At 36.9% G+C, this 22,401-nt stretch overlaps 5 protein-coding genes and 2 long non-coding RNA genes across 10 annotated transcripts; 3 read left to right on the forward strand and 4 right to left on the reverse strand.

Annotated features, from left to right (window-relative positions):
• Window positions 1-414: 414 nt before the first annotated feature.
• On the forward strand, window positions 415-1,745 carry LOC124453639 (SOSS complex subunit B1-like). The gene is made up of 5 exons (XM_047004442.1): window positions 415-609; window positions 679-817; window positions 888-959; window positions 1,130-1,202; window positions 1,268-1,745. The coding sequence occupies exons 1-5, from the start codon at window positions 498-500 to the stop codon at window positions 1,610-1,612; spliced, it is 741 nt and encodes a 246-aa protein (XP_046860398.1). The 5' UTR covers window positions 415-497; the 3' UTR covers window positions 1,613-1,745.
• Window positions 1,624-6,034, reverse strand: LOC124453633 (apoptosis-stimulating of p53 protein 1-like). The gene is made up of 10 exons (XM_047004435.1): window positions 5,925-6,034; window positions 5,420-5,567; window positions 5,235-5,341; window positions 4,894-5,164; window positions 2,933-4,825; window positions 2,755-2,855; window positions 2,507-2,640; window positions 2,253-2,419; window positions 1,968-2,170; window positions 1,624-1,893 (listed from the first exon to the last, which is right to left on the reverse strand). Exons 1-10 carry the CDS (start codon window positions 5,976-5,978, stop codon window positions 1,864-1,866), a joined length of 3,108 nt encoding a protein of 1,035 aa, XP_046860391.1. The 5' UTR covers window positions 5,979-6,034; the 3' UTR covers window positions 1,624-1,863.
• Window positions 6,035-6,321: 287 nt separating this feature from the next.
• Window positions 6,322-20,452, forward strand: LOC124453641. Of its 3 annotated transcripts, none has more exons than XR_006951154.1 (3): window positions 6,322-6,413; window positions 20,145-20,268; window positions 20,363-20,452. It is a non-coding gene; the product is annotated as an uncharacterized LOC124453641 (long non-coding RNA). The 3 variants fall into 3 exon arrangements; XR_006951155.1 differs by lacking the exon at window positions 6,322-6,413 and adding an exon at window positions 11,258-11,353; XR_006951156.1 differs by lacking the exon at window positions 6,322-6,413 and adding an exon at window positions 19,910-20,029.
• On the reverse strand, window positions 6,409-11,272 carry LOC124453637 (neuromedin-K receptor-like). 2 transcript variants are annotated; one of them, XM_047004440.1, is made up of 5 exons: window positions 10,533-11,272; window positions 10,038-10,108; window positions 9,785-9,917; window positions 8,158-8,824; window positions 6,409-7,899 (listed from the first exon to the last, which is right to left on the reverse strand). In XM_047004440.1, the coding sequence occupies exons 4-5, from the start codon at window positions 8,778-8,780 to the stop codon at window positions 6,765-6,767; spliced, it is 1,758 nt and encodes a 585-aa protein (XP_046860396.1). In that variant the 5' UTR covers window positions 8,781-8,824; window positions 9,785-9,917; window positions 10,038-10,108; window positions 10,533-11,272; the 3' UTR covers window positions 6,409-6,764. The 2 variants fall into 2 exon arrangements, with proteins under 2 accessions (XP_046860396.1, XP_046860394.1); XM_047004438.1 differs by having other exon boundaries at window positions 9,785-9,901; window positions 10,038-11,272.
• Window positions 9,139-9,744, forward strand: LOC124453642. The gene is made up of 2 exons (XR_006951157.1): window positions 9,139-9,295; window positions 9,368-9,744. It is a non-coding gene; the product is annotated as an uncharacterized LOC124453642 (long non-coding RNA).
• LOC124453638 (haloacid dehalogenase-like hydrolase domain-containing protein 2) lies at window positions 13,166-14,794 on the reverse strand. Its single transcript, XM_047004441.1, is given in 6 exon segments — window positions 13,166-13,566; window positions 13,635-13,698; window positions 14,021-14,092; window positions 14,094-14,238; window positions 14,318-14,611; window positions 14,702-14,794. Coding segments are annotated over 6 exon segments (792 nt in total). The 5' UTR covers window position 14,794; the 3' UTR covers window positions 13,166-13,441.
• On the reverse strand, window positions 14,880-20,425 carry LOC124453636 (dnaJ homolog subfamily C member 10-like). The gene is made up of 21 exons (XM_047004437.1): window positions 20,131-20,425; window positions 19,833-19,893; window positions 19,429-19,536; window positions 19,298-19,348; window positions 19,137-19,225; window positions 18,865-18,990; window positions 18,692-18,782; window positions 18,549-18,623; window positions 18,296-18,462; window positions 18,118-18,207; window positions 17,942-18,043; window positions 17,480-17,591; window positions 17,273-17,409; window positions 17,074-17,199; window positions 16,876-16,977; window positions 16,635-16,790; window positions 16,402-16,535; window positions 15,836-16,034; window positions 15,638-15,766; window positions 15,438-15,548; window positions 14,880-15,374 (listed from the first exon to the last, which is right to left on the reverse strand). The coding sequence occupies exons 1-21, from the start codon at window positions 20,284-20,286 to the stop codon at window positions 15,348-15,350; spliced, it is 2,349 nt and encodes a 782-aa protein (XP_046860393.1). The 5' UTR covers window positions 20,287-20,425; the 3' UTR covers window positions 14,880-15,347.
• Window positions 20,453-22,401: the final 1,949 nt, after the last annotated feature.

Below are 22,401 nucleotides of genomic sequence, written 5' to 3' on the forward strand. Positions count from 1 at the left end.
TAAATTTAAATTGGCTAACAAAAATTTAAATGTCCGCATAACATAATCAGAATTATGTAATGTTTTACGTTATTCATGACAATGTCAATATCAACTCACAGTTCAAAATGTATTTTATCACTAGAAATTGTTTCAACATTCCATTGTATTTCAAATAAATGGCTACTGTCAACGAGCTATTGTTGATTGATTTAGGAAAACTATTACATTTGCGCTATTCAACTTGTAGGCTGTCGAGTAAAATTAGGTGTTGCAAAGTATATAGTAGATTAAAGGACATCTTAGAAGGAATGAAAGCCGAGACAGCAAAACAAGCCTAATTTTTTAACCTTTAATCCTTTAATATGTCCGCCATATGTCGCCAGCGACCCAGAAAGTGACACAATTTCTCACCCCCCCCTGAAAAGATCCCAAAATGGAGGGCAGTTATTAGTTGTTCGTCGAGTCAATTTATTACTTTGTAAAATCAGTCAAAACATTGTTGTCTATTCCATCGCATGAATGTAAACATATGTGCAGTTATGTCCGATGATACGAAGTTCACAAACATCAAAGACATCAGACCTGGGGTTAAAAACATCAACACTGTATTTATTGTTCTTGATATAAGTTAGTAAAGTGAAAAATAATGACATTGTGGAGCTCGAACCTATAAAAACGAGTCCACGTTTTTCACAGGTAAACCAACCAAGACGAAAGATGGCCACGAAGTGCGATCGTGTCGTGTCGCAGACAAAACGGGATGTATAAATCTGTCTGTTTGGAATGATTATTCCAGTGTCATGCAAAGTGGTGATATATTACGTCTATTGAAAGGGTTAGATCATTTGTCAAGGCGATGGTTACTAAATTGATAAAAAAATAACATTTGGCATCTTTCATTTCAGGTATACGTCAATATTTAAAGGTTGTATGACATTATACATGAGCAAAAATGGATCTTTGGAAAAGATTGGCGAGTAAGTTACAATTACATAATACTACCAGCAACTGAACCAAACTGCCAGACTTAAAATTTTTGTGGCGCAATTTTCAAACATTACATTCCGGCAAAATTGTATGTGAGTTGAGCTTCCTTGTGAATAATCCATCAACTTTTACTTATGACATTTGTCTGATTTGCCTTTAGTTTTTGCATGGTTTTTTCCGAACAACCAAACATGAGTGATCCAGCTGCAGAATTTTTGCAACAATATAAAAAGGTTGGATGTGTTTTGCTAGCAAAACACCCATGATTGTCAACCCATAACACTTTTTTCCATTCTAGCAAGCAAATGAGAAGGCAACTAGAGACATGTCTAGCAATCAATCTGTACAACCTTCCTCTCAGTCAATACCTTTGCCTCTGCCTTTACATACACCTGTTGCACCACCAACTGCTCACTCCCAAGTGCCAACAGACCCTCGCTCAGCTCGGTTCCACCCATATCAACGAGAATCCAACCAAGCCAACATAGTTAATATGGCGAAGGATCCTCGTCTCCGTAATCGAGGCAACAACAATGGTGGAGCCAGAGGAAACACCATCCAAAGAGGGAATAGCAATGATGCTGCCGCAACTCCAAAGAACATTATCAATACATCAAGAGATCCAAGAAACCGTAATAGATAGCTACTACCCAATACTATATGTTGGTGTATGTATTACTCATCTGTAAATATTATGTTTTTTACTCTTACAATATTTACAATAAAATGTATATTGGATTCTATTCTGCATTAATTAAATATTTAATTTGTTGTTATATTAGTTACATATTTTAAGGAAAGTAAGTTACATGTATAATTTGTGGCTAAAAGCTATATTGTCATAACTTCTTGGGTATTAAATATGAATAGATATGTTGACATCGTGTAGCTTTGTTACACATCAGGTGCAACACGAGGCTGCAACTAAATCATAAAATGAAACCTGTTAACGTTGTTGTCAGTAGAACCATATAACCAACAATAATTGATGTACCTACCCCAAGCAGGTTTTGAGGTATGTATCCAAACTTGTTATGAATGTCTTGTGCCCACCACCAGTCTTTCTCTGTTACATCACCTCGACGTACAACAGTTAAACGTTCACCACATTCAAAACTAAGCTCATCTTTTTGCTTAGCTTCGTATGCATACACAGCATAAACAACTCCTTCATTGGTTACACCAAAGTTGTTTTCGATTTCTGAAAAATCATCATTATAGGCATTTCCAAACTTGTATGATACTAATACCTATATAATATCATGCGAGACTAAATTACTTACCAGTAAGATATGTAAAGCATTCATCAAAGTTCTCCAAATCTTTCTCACAACAACGAGAAGGTGTCTTGCCCTCGATAGATGTAATAGCAAACACACATGCTCCATGGTTTATAAGAAACTTACACATACTGACACTGTTGTTAGCTGCAGCACAATGCAATGATGTCCTAGAAAAAACAACAAGAAGTCAATTGCACCTAAGACACTTCATATATGTTGGTAGTAAGATGTATACTTTGAATGCATTAACATACCATCCTTGCATGTCTGCTGCATTAATGTCACAACCATATTGCACCAAGAACTTCACAATATCATCATGACTGTTACAAACTGCATGATGTAATGCTGTAAGACCTTCATTGTTTGGATAACTAGGATCCTCCACCTGAATAAAAAAATATCATCATTTGTACCACCACATCCCAATTAATAGAGCATTACCAACAACCACTTCACAATGTTGATGACAATAAAATTTTATGTTCATATGGCACTCTACCTGATGAATTACATTCTTCACTAGCTCCAGTTCTCCTTCAAGTGCAGCATGTAGCAAGACAGCATGAGGGTCCAAGCTCACTCTCTTTCCACTTTTTCTACCTGCAAAATTGCACATGTATGAAAGAGAAAATTTCCATAAAGTGACTTAAGTCTCAAATAATAAGAACACACATTACCTTTGTGTTTTGAGCTTCTCAAAATGGAATCATATGCTTTATTACCAAGCCCTAAATCTAATGTTCTATCTTCATTTTTGCTTGTTAAATTTGGCATGTTGTCCACATTTTTTTCTTCATCTTTTACAATCAACTCAGAAGCAAGTATTTGCTGTGAGTTCTGACTACTCTGCGAAGCTGACGCACGAAGTGGAGGTGTTTTTGTTCTCTTTCTTGGTACAGGTTTTGGTGGTTTATAAAATGCTCGGCGACTATGGTTCTCAGCTGATGTTGTTGTAGCTATTTCAGTTTGTTTTGAAGTTGGATTATTGTCAGAGTCTTTCTCTGCTTTTGTCTGAATCTGTATTGGTTTAACATCCCTCATTGTCATCTTGAAAGTAGACATGTCATGCAGGAGTCCCTTTATTTCTGGTGAAGACAATCTTGTCAGTGAATTGCTTTTCAATGATGTTATGTTACTCATTTCCAGTCCCTCACTATTACATTGGTCTTCAGTGCTGACAGAATCACATTTTTTTTTAGTATTGCAAGCAACACTCTTTGCTTCCTCCTTTTGATTTGCGGAACCTGTCAACATCTTTCGATCATCTCTTGAATGTGAGAAGTTTGCAGGACTACTTGTAGTATCTCTCTGAGCCGAGTAGAAAACCTTTGTATCGTGGACATAATCTCCTGGAGGAGTGAACTTTCTTTGTGATAATGGAGATTTTTTGCGAGTTATGCCCTGCTGAGGGAGAGTTCTTGAATTTTGCTTTGGTAAATCAAGAATTGTGGGCCTTGGAACATGATTATTTTTCACCAAATCATCTTTCAGTGTAACAGGTGAACTGGGTAGTTTAAGTGAGTGATTTGGTTGAAATTCTTTGGAACTTCGGGCCAAACTTGGTGATACAACACTGCTACTCACATTACTTTTCTCAGGAACAAAAGTAATATTGGGAGGAATATTCTCCTGTTCCATTGTTGATTGTGATTGCTGATGCAATACTTCGGTTTTCTTGGAATTATTGTTATCAAGTGATCCCGTACGATTTCTATGATACAGTGATATTGATCCTGCAGTTCTTTTCAAGTCATCTGAGGCCATGTTGTTGGGATGCAATAATGAATGTTTTGAGGAAGATGTGTCAAATTGTGTGCTATGCCTTAAATCTGGCATCTCAGCTGAGTTTGGTGATACTAAAACTTGTTTGCGGTTGTTGGTAGGGGTACTTGATCTCGAATGAACACTGGATGTACTTGAATCATCTCCCAAAGATAATAATGTACTATCAATAGAGTTGCTTAGAAAACTCTCACTTCTCGATGATTCTGAATACATAGATGATAACGACGATGGTGGTGAGATGGTTCCATATTGTCTTGGTAAATTTTTAACACCCACCTCACCTGGAAGTTTGTTTTGCAATTGCTGTAGTTTAAGGTGATGGTGATTGGTTTGCCCATCAAATCCATGATACACTCCAGCATCATATAAACCAAACCTTTCACTAGGGTAGGGCTTAACATTCCTATCAAATTCAGAATGCAGTTCAAAGTTTTCCATCTTTCCACTGTACATATCTGGAGGAGAAGGAAAAAACTGGAAACCTGGAGCAAGTCTATGTTGATATGAAGGGGAGTCATTTGATACATGACCTGAGTCAGCACTTGTTTCTGTGTCATTTTCATCGTCATTTTGCCAAGACCTACTCCTAAGATGAATGTGTTCTTTTAACATGCCATGGTCAAAAGAGCGACCATTATTTCCATGTAAGTGATGTGGAAGTTTGATGTTCTGTTGTTGAGAAGATATTGCCAGTTCACGAGTCAAAAGCTCCACTCTAGCGGTTGCTTCTGCTAATTGCTGATGCTTCAATACAAGCATTGACCTCAAACGATCCAGTTCTATGACTAAAGAGAAGCATTTTTATTACTACAAAGCTTAAGCATGCCCATAGAGAAAGAAAATTGCATAATACCTAGGTTTTCGTTCTCCAATCTCGTCTGAAAAAGTTCATCTTGTATAGATTGTAAGCCTAACAACTTTTCATCTTGCTCAATCACTCGATACTCCAACAGTCTGACATACTTTGATTGAAAATTTTTTGATACATGCTCTTTTTGCCTAAGGGATTTTAACTGTTTTCCCTTCTCTTGTAGTTCTTTTTCAAGACTTTCGACAAGCCGTTGCTTCTTTAAAAGTTTATCAGCATTTGAAGAGCTTTGTTTTTCAGAGGTTTTACTCTGTTTCTAAAGAGTATAATACACAATCTCACTATAACAGACAACATTTACAAACTTACATATAACATAACAGTACCTGTTTTGAAGAACGTTTTTGTTTGAGCAAAAACACAACATCCTCAACATCACTTCCCCATTGTATTAAAGCATTCTTAATCTTTTCATCTTCTTTAATTGGTCTTTCTACAACACATATTACGATGACATTTTTAACGTCCAATTTTTCATCCAAAAATACGGCATTCTCAATGACTAACTCACCACAGCCCTTCCAAATTTCAATTAAAACGTAAGTTTTTTCATCGTCTGGCTTCAATAGCTCAACGACATCTTTTCCAGTGGTTTTAGATGAAACCGACACTTTACATATTCTCTTCGTCTCTTCAACTTTTACCGACATAAACAAATCCTGAACAAAATTTAAAGTACAAAAATATATAAATTTTGATCGCTTGTACGACTTTGGGCGAGGAACATTTCAATGTTAACAATTGCTAACAAACTAGGAAAAAAATGAATAACTAAAACACTCTTTTTTAAACCCCACTAATGATTGCAAGTTTAATTTTCCAGATAATGCCATTTTATTTACACACTGACAACAAAACTGCAAATTGAAGCGTCATGACTACTGAAGAGAGAAAACGTTTTCAGTAATAGTAAAATACATTCCTACGTTCAAAATAAAAATAACACAATGATCAATTTTACAGTACAAAAAAAAACATAAACAACAAATCAAAAATATTACAACTATTTAGCGTACCGAATCATCTTTACCATCGGCCATCTTGATCATTTCCCACAATACCTTGCTCATGCGTAGGAGGAGTGCGTAAAATGACAATTTTTGACGTAGTTACTATTTTTAGAATAGTTTTTTTTAATAGTGATCATTATTGTGAAGAATGATTTGATACTTCAGACACAAGTGCTTCATTTTTTAACGCATCATTGCAAAAAATACATTAGATGACAGGCCGGGGGACAGCTGGAGATCATAATAGCCGAATTTCGCTTTAAAAACGGAAGTATTAATCGCGCATAATTTAAATCGCAGATGCCATTTCCATAGGACGAATAACAAGAAATTACGTAACAGATCCAATCAACGCTTTGTTTACGTTTCAAGTGTAAAACAATCAGAATGCCTGTAATTTGTGGGGGGGAAAAGGTTAATAAAAGGCGCAGTATCGCGAAGCCTGCTCCAAATTTTGGGGAAGAGGACAGGATTGCACGAGAACATACTCTTCAGGTGGGACTCTGAATTTTACTCAATAAATTGTTTGTCTATGACATAGACTCTATGTAATAAGGTTAGAACATGCCTCTCAGCTAAAAATCTATCCCTCTCAAATATAGCGCTGATAAAACATTGTTACCAGTGTCAAACCATGCATTTTTTACATAGTCTCTTTGAAACGTAACATCCTCCTTTTCCTTTGCTTTTCTGCAAATGATGAACTTCCGCAATCTGATTTGCGCAGACCGAAAATCTAAGCAGCTACTCTGATTTGTCAGATACCAAATTCGTCTTTGTTTGCGCAGTTATTTTATGTTGAAGCGCAACATTTATTTACAAGGCTGAATACTTTGAAAAATAAATCTACATTCGCGTTTCAGGCAGGTCTTCAAGGTATTCCTGTATGACCTCCTCATCCTCTTCACTCTCTTGATACTGTCTAATGTCCCTAACATCCTCTCTTTGCCTATCAAGATTTCTACCGGACTGTACGTATTCACGTGATATCTCACTCAAATTCAGAATGTCTTCGAAGTTTAGAAAATTGTAATTAACAACTTCTCTATTGAGTTCCTCTCGAACATCTCGCATCATTTCATCAATCACGGCACTGACAAAAGACACCTCGTTTTCGTTATACTCTGATCCGTCCGTTGCCTCGTTCCACCTGATCTCATTGGACGGTTCTTCTGGAGTCATATGGTGTTCATCAGGATGACCCAAAACGTCTATTCGATCGAAACAATGATCAACTTCTACTGTTTGGTCAAAAAATACTTCATCACTTTCGCTTGTATTGGTGCGGTAGTCATTCGCATTGCTACCCTTACTTTCACTCTCATCATTGTCTGACCTACACCCTGCTTGTACTACATCACTTGGGATATCTTGGAGCAGCAATGGATTTGAGAGGTCACTTGCATACATGGGCTCTTCCATGGACTGGGAATGTTTGAAATGAGTCGAAGAAGAATATTCTCTGTAGCTGAGTAGCTCAGGCGAATTGAGAATTTGGGCTTCCCAAGGCAGTGAAACACCGACGTCGGAATCGCTGGGTTTAGGAGGAAATAACTGCTTAAGTTTCTGTTCATCGTTCGTTGTCTTCGTATCAAATGAACGAGGCGAATCACTTTTTGTTGCCCCAGACCATGAGATTGACCATTTTTCCAGTTCAAACGTGATATTCATAGTCCGACCGCAACAGAACTTTCTTGACATTCTTTTCAAATAATAATGACTCTCCGTGTTGTAAATAAAGAACACGATAGGATTGGCGACAGTGTTTGAATACGTAAAGAGATATGATACACTCGATACTATCTTGGACGCAGATTGATCAACATTCGGATGAATACTGGTGAAAATCCAATACACATGGTGAGGAAGCATGCACACACTGTAAACGGTTACTATAGTCACCAACATCTTGACAATGCGTCTGTGACAGCGTTCGTCATCTCGACTAGGAACACGCACTTTTTCTTTTGCAGTGCGATGACTATGGACATTGAGAAGATTTTATGAGAATAGAGTAAAAATATTATACTTGTTACCTAGGACTAACTGAAAACACGATAAAAAAAGCGAATTTCGGACAAAAAAAAGCTAATAAAACGATGAATGAATGAGAGGGATTGTTGTTCAGAGTAAACGTTGCATCGGAAGAAAAAAAACAAGCCCATTTATATAAAGTTACAATGCTGAGAACATAACCATCTGTACAGTAGCCTATATGATGCAATAAGAGAATACTTACTTCTGCAACGTTCGTGCAATTGCGATATAAAAGAGAGCCATTAAAGACACTGGAAAACCATATTGAACAATGAATATGGAAAAGGTATACAATGTCTTCGATTTTCTACCCCAATTTTCATAGCATTTAGAAGAAGTTGCATTGAATCTGTTTACCATAGCATAAGGTATGGAAAGACCAACACTGAAGAACCATATTAACGTGATCATAATAAACGATTTGTAGCCAGTCACCGTTGCACTGAATGGATGCACTATCGCTCGAAAACGATGGTAACTCAAAGCGACATAGGTCCCAGCTTGGGCAGTAGTGGACGCCAGTTGAAAAGGAGGCAAGATCTGACAGCCAATATGAGACACGTAGATCACAACAACTTCAGTGTGGAAAAAGATGTCGAAAGGTATATTTAACAACACACTAAGAATGTCGGAGAACGCGAGATGGTACAGTAAATACGTGTAGATTCTTTCGATATTGTTGCTCGTCGCGTCTCCTTTGCATCGTTTTGACTTCATCTTCATCCAGAGAACTTTCATAAGTAAAACGTTGAGAAAAAGTGAGGCAAGTAATATGATCCCGAGCAGGACCGACTGGACGTGCAGCCACATGCGTAAAACATTCATTGTTTCTAGCCCTTCGGAGTTCGTTGTTGATTTCACATCAATGGCTACATAAACAGAATACAGTCAAAATAATTTTTTAGCTTGTCGGACAAAGAAGAGGAAGAAGATAGTTTTATTCAACACACTGAGTTAATAATTTCCCAACAAAAGGTGTCACGCTAGGGAAGAGCCTGTCATCAGTACTTGAATGAAGCAAAACTCTTTTTAAGCCGAATGAAATAGTCCCGCATTGGTTATAAGACGTGTTGTACAAGATTGCCGCAACGTAGTCAAAGACTACGAAACTTTCATTGCTTTCGGCTGACATCTGCATCAAAGATTAAAAATATCACCATAGATATTTCTAGGTGAAAACAGATAAACACATCCCATATTTTATCCAACATTTGTACAGAAACACCGTTTGACACCAGCTGAAATTTAATTGGCACTGTAACGCTGGCCTCGAAACTCGTTCTTTGCATGATCATGTGAATATCGTTGCGTGAGGTATGAACCCTGAACACAATATTACGGTGAGAAATTATATTATAAATGCAAAATAACAAAATGTGTTGCAAGCAATTTTAAGATTTTCTCTTTTCAAGCAAGGAACAGAATGATTCAAGAGATCCCAGAAGAGGTCAAATGGTTTATTTCTCAATCAACTTTCTTTCTATCATGCGAACAAAGGATATTCATGCTTAGAGACATTGACGATTTCCATAAAAGAGAAGCTGTTTCTTATTATGCCGAAAGATTTCACGCAAAATTTGCCTAATATAAAGTGATGCATTTGTTGTTTAGAAAAAAGTACGTTTTCCTTCAATAGTGTGTGTAAGCGTTGTTAAAAGATGAAAACGAAGTTGCTAATTATCGTATCCGTATAATTAAGCCACTCGCCAAGGAAGAATGCATTTGTAAAAACCTAGCGCATATGGACAAACAAAAAAAGATTAAAAGTTCTCGACGAATCTTTAAAGTAGACATTTGGCCGGTGATCATTTCTCCATTCGTTTGCTCACCTTCAAGATAGAGCTTTTCATTTCATGTTTTACGAATTCTTAGCCACAACAGTTTTTCACAGTTTTCATCAGAACAAATTTATACTTCACAGCAGAATGAGCAGACGACCTTTGAATCTAGTAATGAAAATACCTAGATAGATAAGAAAGTTCACTTGGATAAGTAGCAGAACAAGGTCAAGAGGACAAATCTTTAAAATCACAGCATTTTCAACAGTGCTGGACTTCCTGTGATATTGATTAATGTTGTTACCTGCGTACGTTTCGGAATTTTCAAACGGTTCAAATATCCAACGGACTTCTATCAGCACGTTAATCAACTGCCTAAATGGGCAGAGATAACAAAATAGTATGAATAGCTCATCGTACACAACGCATATCTCATAAACAAGTTACAACTTTGCATTGTGTTCGATCATCTCGCGTGGATCGTCGCTATGATGAAAATAATTGAAGTTTCAATGAGCCCAGTGTTCAAAGGAGGATTGCATTTATAATGTGACGGTCTTTAACATGTTACTACGGATGGGGGTTAAAATTATCAACAGGACAGCAATGTCCTCTAATAAATGGTGGAGCGTAAATTGCCACAACAATGAGGAAGTTTGTGTCCATTTCAACTTCCTGACTACCACACGGCTGAGAATCATTTCATGCAGGGGAATTCCGTCTGCTCTTAAGGCGCTTGCAATCTTATGTGCAAAAAGTCATCCAGCACCTAAAAACAAGATTCTTTACATAGAACTACCTTATAGATAGGCTTGCAATTTTTCCACTGTAAAATCCTTTCGGTGACCAAAAACCAGATCTGGGGAAACCAAAAGCAAAGAGAACTGTCTGTAACGTTTTAATACGTGAACAATTTCAAAGGTCGAAACACTGCGGGTATTCGAATTCTTTAAATCTCTTCTAAATTTAATAGCTTTTCACTCACACCCATTCCGATCTTTGTTTACCATCAGAAATTGATGGATTACCTACCTTTGAAAAACATAGCTGTATTGGCAGGAATATATAGAGCGAGGTGAACTCATGCTGGAAACTTTAACGAGCAGCACATATATGGGGGTGTAATAATGAACACGACAGTGAAGTGAGATAGTTGGCATTTTATAAATACGTGAATAATATTTGGTTTAGTCTGGTCTAGAAACAATGAAGCAAAAACTGCCATACATACATGTACGTTTTTCCCGTTTAATTTCAAAACATTATCAAGCGCTAATCAAAATTCAATGTTTTCACCTCCCTTATGGAGATGTTGTTTGATGGTCCCGACAATGTACTGACTATTCAAGTAAAACCGCTGTGTTTCAATGAGAATCGCTCTCGCATTGTAATTCTTTTCTATTAGTGCACATGGACAAAAAAAAGCATTCGTTGATAATTGAAAATACTTGATTTATTCATCTGAACGACATATTAATTTTCCCGATCTTTACATCAAGTTCCATTGTCATTGCGAGTACTTATTTGAAACACAGCACCGGAAAGATAGCCAATAATGTGCACGGAAAGAAACAAATTCTTATAATGAAAATCAATGCTCAACATCGTGAGATACGCAAGGTATTTTGTAAAAACTAAAAATAACATGTCTGGCATTTGTTTTTCATCGTGATATCAAACAGCACAAAAACATTAAGGGCGTTATCTTTGCACAACGGAGACAATCAAATGAAGAAACACTACCATCTGCAATAGAGATTCCGGAATTTGGAAATCAGAACCGACAAAATAATGTGAATAATCACGACTACAAGTGATTGGCCATTCACAATTATCACAATTATATAGACAGGAGTCACGAAAGCAATTACAGTTCACATTGAATAAAACATCTGCCCATTCATTCAAGAGTTATAGAGAAACGACGCCTTTTAATCTGTGTCCTCCCCCCTTCCCCACGCCATTACCTCATGAAGATATAAATCAGTAAAGAGTTTTTTATCGCCTTAAATCTCGAAGTGCTGGAAAAACAACTAATATATAACTCATATAAATCATAGGCAACACTTTGTCATTTATTCCCGTGAAAAGATAATTTCTTTTAAATGACAAAGTGTCAAAGTGCGTGGGATTGCTTGGAGACTGGGTTGAATTTACAACTTGTTAATCTTTCTCAGAGCTATAAACAAAACAAATGATGCATTACGCTAACTACTTTTCTAAGCATGTAAATTTTTAAAAAATGTAAGCTCTTTCTTCTTAAAAAATGTGTAGTCGTTTGCGGATTAAATGTACAGCGTAAACAAACAAAACCGCGTCATAGTTGGTTTTATACATCGCTTAGTTTACGTTCACGCGTTCATAAGACGAACCTTTTTATGTGTCACCACATTAATCTTAGATTCGGTCGGCGATCCACAGTAGTTGGTCGCGTTTTTAATTGATCCATTTTGTAATTTTACGGTTTAGAGTGTATTATTCCGTAGAGAAAAATTAAACGCATTTTTTAAGACACAAGTTGTCGCTAGCTAAATCGCTTGTGTTCCTTATGGCACATTTAGTGTTGGTCTGGGTTTCAAAAGAAACAGGCAATCTCAAACGAAATTTGTGAATCATTCTATTCATCGCGAATCGGCTTAGTTGCCGATCAATATACAAAGAACCCTTAGTCTGGTTCAACAAGATTTTCCGAGAAGGCATACAAAAGTAGCAAGTACATTTCCGAGAGTCAAAAATCAAGAGTAAAAAACTGAGTCCATTGATTTTTCAGAAAAACCATTGCTATCACAGACTCTTTAGTTGAAGTGTTATAGACATTTTGCGTTGTATGCAACCGGCCAAGCTAGGTCGAAAAAGATGCATTAAAGCCAAAATTTACGATCCAAAAGTAGGCATCTTTTCGAGCCGTGACGATGGGAAAATCCATAAATTCTTAAACGAATCGCTGCATCAATAAAGTGCATACTTATCAATAAAATTAGAAATGCAATCAAGGAAATGCAACACGCAATGCAGATGTTAAGTCAATCGATCGGTGATGATTGAATAGGAAAACGTTATTTAATTTTACAAGCTATCAAATCGTACCCATATTTTTGCTTTGATTCTTATTGAACAGTAGATTTACTAGACACAATTAGTCACTCGTCTAGAGTTCAGCTAGCTAGCTAAATACAACAAGACATAGGATAGATCATGTTCAATCCCTTGCATTAAACTCTACAGATAAAAACTTTATAACCTACCTCACTTAAGCTTTCAATTACTTCTCTTTAAAGTAGACGAAATTAATCCACCAACAAAAATAACCCATTAGTGATAAATCCCAGCTAACCGTGAAGTGTAAAATGGATGGAACTGGTCTGACCTGTTATATGCTGAAAGAAAGACACGAGGACGACGCATGACATACATAAGTTAAATGAACAACGATTCGCAAATTGTCTTATCGTAATTAAAATCAGAACAAATTTTACATTTTAATTATTACCTCACCAAAAAAATTGCCAACGCTACAAAGACGAGTAAAACGAATCGTTAACAGCTTATTTAGATAGTGTTTTCTTTTACACAGACTAGCTCAGACTAGACTCCTTTTTTCCTTCTAAAGATATTATAGATAGTACTTGTTTTAATCCTTTTCTTTATCATCACGAAACGACATTAATCCTTCACATGAAAAAATTATCGCCTTCAAACACACTTTCACTAACTGCCAGACGTGATCCCTTCAACAGTTTGCCCGAGTATGATGTCAACTGCTTCAGCGAAATTCTTGCACGTTCGAAAAGGAGGTGGATTGATTTTGTCTTCATCCTTCACTCTATATTTGCCTTGAGCAAGAGAAGAAATAACACAGTACAATATATATTCATCATTTATGACTAAAGCCAATATTTACCGGTTGATACCAATATTCCTTTAATGCCAAGTTTTTGAGCACCATCAATGTCATCCCTAACATCCTAATGAAGACACAAAATTGTCTATGATGATTGAGAATAAAGTTAATGGTTTGAACCTGGAGTATCTTTACATGTTTGTAGATGTAGGTCGTCCAGATTAGTAGAGTCCTGAGAAGGAATGTTGTTGTTGATGTTGACTGATGTTTCGACAACCTTTTGCAGTAGTCATGAAGATGACTACCGCTAAGGTTGTCGAAACATCAGTCAACATCAAACATCAGTCCTTCTCAGGACTCTACTAACCTGGACCATTTACATCTACAAACATGTAGCGATTGAGAATAATTAAAATGATAGTTCATTATTGGATACAAATGCATACATCTCCAATCATGAAAACATGTTCAGGTTTCATTCCCATATCGTCTAAAACCTCTTGGAAGAAAGTGTTTGCCCGGTTTACCCACAGTGAATGCAGTTGTATTGGCTGCATATTCGAGTGCAGCAGCATATGGACCAGGTCCTAGTGCAAGACCATCGTCTTGTTTGAAATAACGAGCTTTGTGTACAGCCACCAATGGAGAACCATCAAGAAGTAATCTAAATTTCATGATTCAGTTATATAAGTTATTAACTTGGATAAATTTAAAGGAAATGCCTGGTTATGAGCAAGGCCCACCTGAATGCTTTGTTTAGTGTATTATAGTTAAAGTTTTGAGGTGGTAAACCAATCAAAACGGCATTAGGTTCTTCTGTTGATATTCCACAAAAATCTCTTTTCGCATCATCTTCCAACAAGCAAAATGGTCGATAATTTTTCCTTTCGATGTAACGTCTGGCAGCCGTCAGCGATGTAAATATTTCATCCTCCTTAATATCGAAGCGAAGTTTTTCCAACCGTTTGAGCAATGATGATTTCGATTCCTTTGTTGTGTTGGTGACAAAACGAAGGGGGAAACCTGCCTTCCGAAGTCTGAAGACAACATTCAAAATTTGTGTAACAAGTTTATCAAAACAGGAGAGATCAAATTAAAATAATGATGATCTTTAAGATATCAAGTACCTTTTTAAAGCATCAATTGATCCAGGGATTAAAAAATGATCAATGTGAATCGTTCCACTCAAATCAACCATCACTCCTAGAACCGTCGCCATATTGCCGTAAGACCCACCATGCCCTGCTCCACCCGATCCGTACGTTTCACCCAAAAGTATACTTCGCCCGATTACATTGACTGAAGTTATTTTTTACATGTATTTGTTTATTGTTTCAATATCTAACTCTATAAATAATATCAACAAAACTTCGTGTATATGATAATGCTGTATGTGTAACGTTCTTGGGTCAAATACGTCAGCAAAAAGAAAGTGTCCAGTCCTTCAAAATTTTGTTGAAAGTAACAGGAGACAAAGTTGACTGTTGTTGACCCTACGTTAATGTATCATTCATTGGATGGAAAACAGATTTTTTGATCACAAGACATAATCAACAACCTACGAAGACCGTTTTTGGTCCACATTCAAAAAATCAGCCCATTGCCGTATAAAGGCTTCCCCAGTCCCCCACTCCACATACTATCGGCAAATATTCAACAACGACCAACTCATCATAGAAAATACATTAATTAGCTAACTATCATTTAGCCAGGTTATTCGTTAAAAGAAACGAGCTTTGAGCATCCCCAATGGCACCAACTGGCTAGACTTCTTCAAAATTCATCGTGAATAGGTGTTTTCTAAAAAACAACCACAAAGAACATTATTTTTTTCACAGACGAAATTCGTTCATTCGCACTAACCTTCTGACTCTGCTTCTTCACTTTCTTCCGCGATTTTTTCAACAGGGACATTGTGGTTTCGTACATTTCATCAATATCTTGAGTTCGAAACGTATGATAACCTCGACTGGGCTAAAACACAAACGCAAATACCACGTATTAAAGCAAAATGAAAACGGCGATTTCTGTATTTGCATCAGACACTAGGATCGTTATATCACCTGAGTCCGTCCGTCCTGGAGACCACGATAGAAGATGACTGTGGGATATGCTCTCACTCCAGCTTGAACACAGAGATCATAATGGTCATCGCAGTTCACTTTACCGAGTTCAACCTTTCCTTCTAATCTCTGAAGAAAGCAAACCATCTTTCTGAGCAACATCATCTGATCTTATACCACTCACTAAAGTCAACTTACCTTAGCCAACTTCTCAAAGTGGGGCGCAAAGTGAATGCAATGACCGCACCACGGGGCATAGAAATCAACAATCCACGGAGAACTTGAACCCAACATTTTTTCATCGAAAGTAAAGGAATCGAGATTGGTAACAATCGAAGGTAGATATTGAAAGACCCAGGAATACAACGAGTCAAGATCATGCCAGCCTTGATAGTGTCTAAATCAAAAATACGTTAAAGTACGGCCACTTCGAATAAAATTGGTAGAATATTAAAGTGAATGGTTCGAACCAGAGAATATTGCTATACACTTGTATATGTTGATTGACTATGTTCATCAATCCTTAATTGTACATTGACTTTATAGATGACAACAGCTACGAATGTCGAAACGTCAGTTAAATTACATGAAACGATCTTCTTTTCATGTAATTTAACTGACTGTGCAAGTTCACGGTATCCACGAGTGGACTGTGCAAGTTCACGGTATCCACGAGTGGACTGTGCAAGTTCATTGTATCCACGAGTGGACTGTGCACGTTCACGGTATGATATTGCCAAGGACTTAATATAATGAACACTTACAGCGATCTTCGTATGCCCTGTGATGTATGCGGGTATAATCTTATCGTCGGGAATGAGCGAATTCCCTGACGCGAACAGAAATTGTTGTATTCTTGACAATCGATCGTGGCAACGTGTACTTCCCCTTTTAGTTTCTGAAATAAAATCAAGTGTGCGATAAGGCTTAAGGTTTAGGAAGCAACTCGTGTCAAAAAAATAAATAGAACAAAGCATGCATTAGTGCAACAACAAACCTTAGCAAGTTTATTCCACACAGGCACCAAGTCTTGACAATGGGAACACCAAGGAGCGAAGAAATCAACAAGCCATGTTTCACCCTGAGCCTTTCCGCCCACCAATGTGTCAAATGATTCGGGAGTGAGTATTTTAGAGGAAGGATGTAGAGTATTCTGAAAGCCACAAGGGACAAACGATGCACAAATAAAAGGATGGCAAAAGCATTTTTTAAGCAAAAAAATTCCTGGAAAATTTTACCTCGATAAACTCGATAAGATTATCGGCAGAATGTTCTCCACGGAACGAGTGTGGGATGGAGTTGTTATAGAAGACAGTAGATGGATATGAACGAATGTTGTACTACAACATGAGACAAACAAATCATGAACAAAGATCACTAAATAAACTGGAAAGATATTTACAGCATGGAGTATATTTTGCATAGAAAAGTCGCACCTTTTGACATAATGATGCATGAACTGTACAATCAACTGTGCCAAATTTAACTTCATCGTTCTTATCGTTGTACAATTTAGAGGCTTTTCGCCATTCAGGAAGTAATCTCATACATGGCGGACACCACTATAAAAAACGCCAAAACACCTCAACGATTAAAGTGACGTCATGCGTGTCGAGATGTACTGACAGCCCATACCGGTGCAAAGAAGTCAACGAACCAGTTTTCTTGGCCAGATGTGACCGGATTTGGAAAACTCTCCGGGCCCAAGGTATGTACTTTAGAAGCAGATGTCTCTCGAGCAAAAACTGCAATATCTTGAGCAGTGTAACGTCCTACAAGTAGTCTACATTTACACCTGATGTCTTAATAACGAAATTGATAATATATGAGGATAAACATTACCATGATGCCACTCGTACGCGCCATTTGGCTTGAAGAGAGCAACCGATGGATACTTATGAACATGATGGGTCTTACATAAATTTGGAAGCTGTACGCAATCAACATGACCCACCTTGTAAATGAATTGAATTATCTGTAAGTTTGCTGCTCTGTACCGCTTGCTTTGAATGCCCCTTTCAGCAAAAATTTTTATTTGCGATAGTGAATTAAAGTTAGCAAAACGGCTTCTTTTAATGGACCTTGTCCGTCGTCCAAAAAGTCTGGAATGACTAACTTTGGGTCGTCATACAAGGGGCTCCTCAATACAAAATATTCACACCAACTACCTTGGATGACGTCAGAACTCGGCTAGACCCAGGCTCCGTGCCACGACGGACAAGGTCCATTAAAAGGCATCTTTAAACCGCAAATAAAAGTTTTTGTTGATGGGGGCAATTTTATTCTCTTTCCTCATGAGCTTACTTGAAACTCTGGTAACAGCGACGGTAATTTTTTCATCTCCAACTCTTGAACCTCCCCCATAGCAAAATGAATCAACCACGACTCTGAATCAACGCCAACCGTCTACATAAAAGCAGATGTAAAACTAAACTAACAACACAAAATATTGACAAACTAAGTGACGACATAATTTATACCTTGAACGAATCTTCGTCCACGGAAATAAGAGAGGGGAGTAGCCTGAGAACAGCTTTAATTATATCTTCACTATGAAACTCGTTGATCACCTACAATATATACATATATCACATAATGTTCCTATCTCATATATTCTAATAGATACATAAAGCACAAAGTTCAGCTACATGCACGCACTTTTGCGCTCTCTGAAGTGACGTTGTATGTAGGATAGAAAACAAGACCAGATCTTTGTCCCAGTGTCTTACACAATGCTGCCTCTTGAGCGCAATCAATTGAGCCCACAGTCACCATGTATTTGAGTACTGCCGAGACTTTGATCTGCGTTTCGTGCGAGATACAATCTAAATTTATGGAATCAAGCCCTTAAAATGTTGGTGTTTTACTAGTTGTGATGCATGTAGCCGACGATAATGGAAAACATGTGAACCTGTTTCATAATTTTCATCACAAAACGAGATCAACCAAGGAAGATGAGAGGCTTCGATCTCAGCATCAAATAAATCTATAAAATAAACAAGCCAAACAATACAACGAGTTCGGAAAATTTCACTTACTGCATTCGCTTCCTACCATAACGGAGATGTACAACAACTGCATCCAAATTCTCTAAGATATACTTCACAATGCTGTCAGTGGTGCGACTGCCGGAGTAAAATTCACCCTAAAAAATGAGCAACAGTAATTGATATAGTTAGCTGCTTTGAATGTTCAAAAGATCTCGTCAAAGTTTGCAATCTGCATACCCCTGGATAGAGGACTAGAGAGGGATAACCATGGACACCTTGATCATTACATAAGCCCCAGTCTTCTTGACAGTTCACAGCACCAATCCTGACAACACCTTCAAGTTCCTTAGCAACCTCACGCCACTAGCAAAAACACATAATAAGCTATAGGGGTATACCTCTTTTGATTGCACTTGTGCAAGAGAAGTATAGAAAACCAAATACTTATTATATTTGATTATTTTACTTTCCAAAACAACATATAGTAGCATATATGAATAAATAATTACAGTTGGGGCAAGATCATGACAATGTGAACAATAAGGCGAGTAGAAGTTAATGAACCAAATGTCTTCATGCGAATTGAGCACAGATGATTCTAAGCAAAGAAAAAATGAAATGAAAACATCACTATGAAATCATGTGAAAGTTCAACATATTTATTGCTCACCAAAATCTGAGTATCCTAAAGTTACGATTTCTGGATCTTCATCATAGATTCCTGGAGTAAAACAACGTAACTGGGTAGTTAAACAATCCAACATTCCACAAAACACTAAACTACTCTTTATGCCAACACACCAAATTCTTCATTGAAATATTGCCAACTTTGATAATCCCCTTCACCAAAATGGTCATCTTTAAGGCCATCTTCTCCATACAAATCATACTTCTTCCTCAAATCCTTATCTGAAATGACATAAGAGCATAATGGCAGTGCTACTTAACTGCTTCAAATATATTGTGTTTAGTCACAATTATTATTTATTGTCAATTTCTTCATGCTTGTGGTCAAACATGGGCAAACAACTTTGTTTGATAAACACACACAGAGGTTAATTGCATATCGATAATTAAAGATGCAATATATGTAGAAATATTTGTGTTTAAAAGAGTGGTTGTCTGGGCTACCTGATTTTGACGTTTGTTAATAGTTACGGTTTTTACAGAACCAACAGAATTGCAATGAAATTCTAGCTCTATACCTTTCAACACCTCGTACGCTCTGTTGATTTTCATAAACTTTTCATGAGCATTGACATCTTCCTGTAAAATCAATCGTCATAAAGCTCTAAGCTACTGAGCATTTAGCAATGAAAGAAGAATTTGAGTTTGCCAAACATAAATAGCAAAACGCAAAACAAATCTCAGGCATCCTCTCGAAAGAAAATACACAAAAAATGTAAGAGATTCGACAGTCACGTGTCGTGTACACAACATCAGTTTGTTACATTTCCATTTATGATCGTCTATTTATAAGAAATATATTGACACAATTCTCACCTTGTTTTTATCAGGATGATGCTTCAATGCAAGTTTCTTGAAGGCCCTTCTTATCTCCTTATTGTCGGCGTTTCTAGCAATTCCAAGAATATCGTAAAAATCTTCACCAAGTACACAACCAAGGAACACGAATATAACGTAATAGTCAACTCTCATTCTTAATATTAAAATATGGTCAAGCCATCAGGATATATAATATTGTTGGTATTTGCTAATTCTGATTATTTTGCAGATTGCCAGTAAGAAGACTTTTGAAAACGTGTCCACTTATTATTGAATATCGGCGCAAAATACAAGGTGGTCTGCGGTCTTTCGGAGTCTCTTTAAAAATCATATATTATTAGATTTATTTTATTTATACATTGTGTGAGTGTAACAAAATTTTATCATTGCAAATTATTAAAATGTTTATATAACAATATGGACGAAATAATTGGAAGCAAAAATTCTCAAGCAGGTCAACACAAATTCTTTTGCCAAACATTGTGTAACGAATCAAGTACGTACGTGTCCATGGCAATGGCGTAACTTAGGTCTCAAGATAGGGGGCGGGCGATTTAATTTGCCAGAAAAAAAAAGACATGATATAATTTTGTAAAACCTCTCGACCCTCCCGGAATACAAGCCTCTGGTTCCTGGCTCGAGTGGCTGTTTGAAAATTCCGTGACGTTCTATTGCCTTTCAAAAGTATGTTCACTCTTTCGTAATTTAAAAGTTCACAAAGAATGAGGGAAGTATTGTTTCTCGGAAAAATACGTTGTTTCAATGCCAGAGTGGACCACATGGCTGGAAACACAAAACATCTCAGAAAATATTACTTGAATCATTTAAAGTTGCATCATCAACTTTGCCTTCAAGATGACGCAAGAAAAAGTTACACATACTTATGTAAGACTCTGATCAAACATTAATGAGACAGCTATTAGACGCACGTAGCACATAAAAAAACAGCTGCTATAACAACAATGATAAAAGTGTTGACATAAACAGCAATGGCAATAGCTATTGTGTATAATTTCCACTGCATAAAAACCCTGACATTTATTTTTATTACTTTCAACGTGTCGTCCAAGTATTCCTAAGAATGTAGACCACAAATCATTTTTGTAACTACTCATTTCCATAAACGAGGCTTCATCTGGAATTCAACAAAGAAAGAAATTGCAGTAAAAATTCAACAAACAAAGAAATTGTGTGCTATTCTGACAGGATAAAATTTTACACCATATTGCCCTTGTGGAGAGCTACATTACACCTTATTGACAGTTTCTTGAATTCAGTAATCCGGCTTCTAACGTTATATGATAAATGGTCCTTGATACTTTTCGAAACAATGAACGTTAATGGATATGCGGGTAAATAATCAATGCTATTATTAATCATTGTAACCACTTTGTCCCATGACAGGGCGCTTCTGATCGTATTGTAATGAGAAAGGGACGAAGGAAACTGTATAAGACAACAAAGAAATGACGGTGCTTCAAAAACTGGGAGGATTAAGGGTCGAGCTTGTTAGGCTAACAAACTGTTAACAGTTCTTATCCTAAAGTAAGCATATTTCGTGAGAAATTTCTGGATATATCCCAAGAAAAGTCTGACGGGAAGTTAAAAAAGCTTTCTCAGGGAAGAAAGAGAACAGAGAGAGAAGATCTCATGAAGAAAGTCGGGATTTAGGAAGAATTATTTGAAATATGAACCAGGTATTCTAAAACTGACGACATTTAATTTCGCCGCAAATTTCTGGTTCATCACGACGTCCAAACGATTAACGTGCAGACAATGTTTTGAAGCCGTTGTATGGATAAAAGTCGTGTGTTTCTTGCTCACGACTTTTATTTATTTTGCTTCTTGCTCACACATGAACTTAAAAGACTCGCTTGAAAATTTATTTAAATCTTTCGTATATGGACCCTACGTCGGTCAATGTTTGGCAGGATCGATTGAAAACGTTTTGTGTTCAAACAAATGCTGCGGTTTTATTTGAAGCTTCATAATAATCACGGGAGGGACGCATCGTGACCTACTTCTTCTTTTTTAGAAAAGTCGAATATTTCTCGATCACGTCATTTGTTTTGTAAAATGAAAAATGAGGAGGAGTTTTGTTTGATACGTGTCGAATCTTATCCTGAAAGCAAGTTTTAATTTTTGAAGCAAAATCCAACAACGCGTCCTATTTTAAAATGCAAATTTCATTTACATCAAAAGGAAGTCATGTTTTAATGCAGATCGAAGCCCAATTGTTTCGTTACTTTATTGAATTGATGTAACTAT

Source organism: Xenia sp. Carnegie-2017, unplaced genomic scaffold, assembly GCF_021976095.1.
Source record: "Xenia sp. Carnegie-2017 unplaced genomic scaffold, XeniaSp_v1 HiC_scaffold_25, whole genome shotgun sequence".
NCBI lineage: Eukaryota > Metazoa > Cnidaria > Anthozoa > Malacalcyonacea > Xeniidae > Xenia > Xenia sp. Carnegie-2017.

Bases quoted from the DNA above. Each gene is read 5' to 3' on its own strand.
- LOC124453636 (XM_047004437.1), bottom strand. From the start codon at position 20,286: ATGAGAGTTGACTATTACGTTATATTCGTGTTCCTTGGTTGTGTACTT. The intron at 19,226-19,297 runs GTGAGCAATAAA...TTCTTTGCTTAG, and splicing joins TTTAGGATACTCAGATTTTG to AATCATCTGTGCTCAATTCG. The intron at 18,991-19,136 runs GTAATTATTTAT...TGTTTTTGCTAG, and splicing joins GTCATGATCTTGCCCCAACT to TGGCGTGAGGTTGCTAAGGA.
- LOC124453639 (XM_047004442.1), top strand. From the start codon at position 498: ATGAATGTAAACATATGTGCAGTTATGTCCGATGATACGAAGTTCACA. The intron at 610-678 runs GTTAGTAAAGTG...CGTTTTTCACAG, and splicing joins ATTTATTGTTCTTGATATAA to GTAAACCAACCAAGACGAAA. The intron at 1,203-1,267 runs GTTGGATGTGTT...TTTCCATTCTAG, and splicing joins TTTTGCAACAATATAAAAAG to CAAGCAAATGAGAAGGCAAC.
- LOC124453633 (XM_047004435.1), bottom strand. From the start codon at position 5,978: ATGAGCAAGGTATTGTGGGAAATGATCAAGATGGCCGATGGTAAAGAT. The intron at 5,165-5,234 runs GTACTGTTATGT...TATACTCTTTAG, and splicing joins AAAAACGTTCTTCAAAACAG to AAACAGAGTAAAACCTCTGA. The intron at 1,894-1,967 runs GTAGGTACATCA...TTTATGATTTAG, and splicing joins TACCTCAAAACCTGCTTGGG to TTGCAGCCTCGTGTTGCACC.
- LOC124453637 (XM_047004440.1), bottom strand. From the start codon at position 8,780: ATGAATGTTTTACGCATGTGGCTGCACGTCCAGTCGGTCCTGCTCGGG. The intron at 7,900-8,157 runs GTAAGTATTCTC...CAATGTCCATAG, and splicing joins ATTGCACGAACGTTGCAGAA to TCATCGCACTGCAAAAGAAA.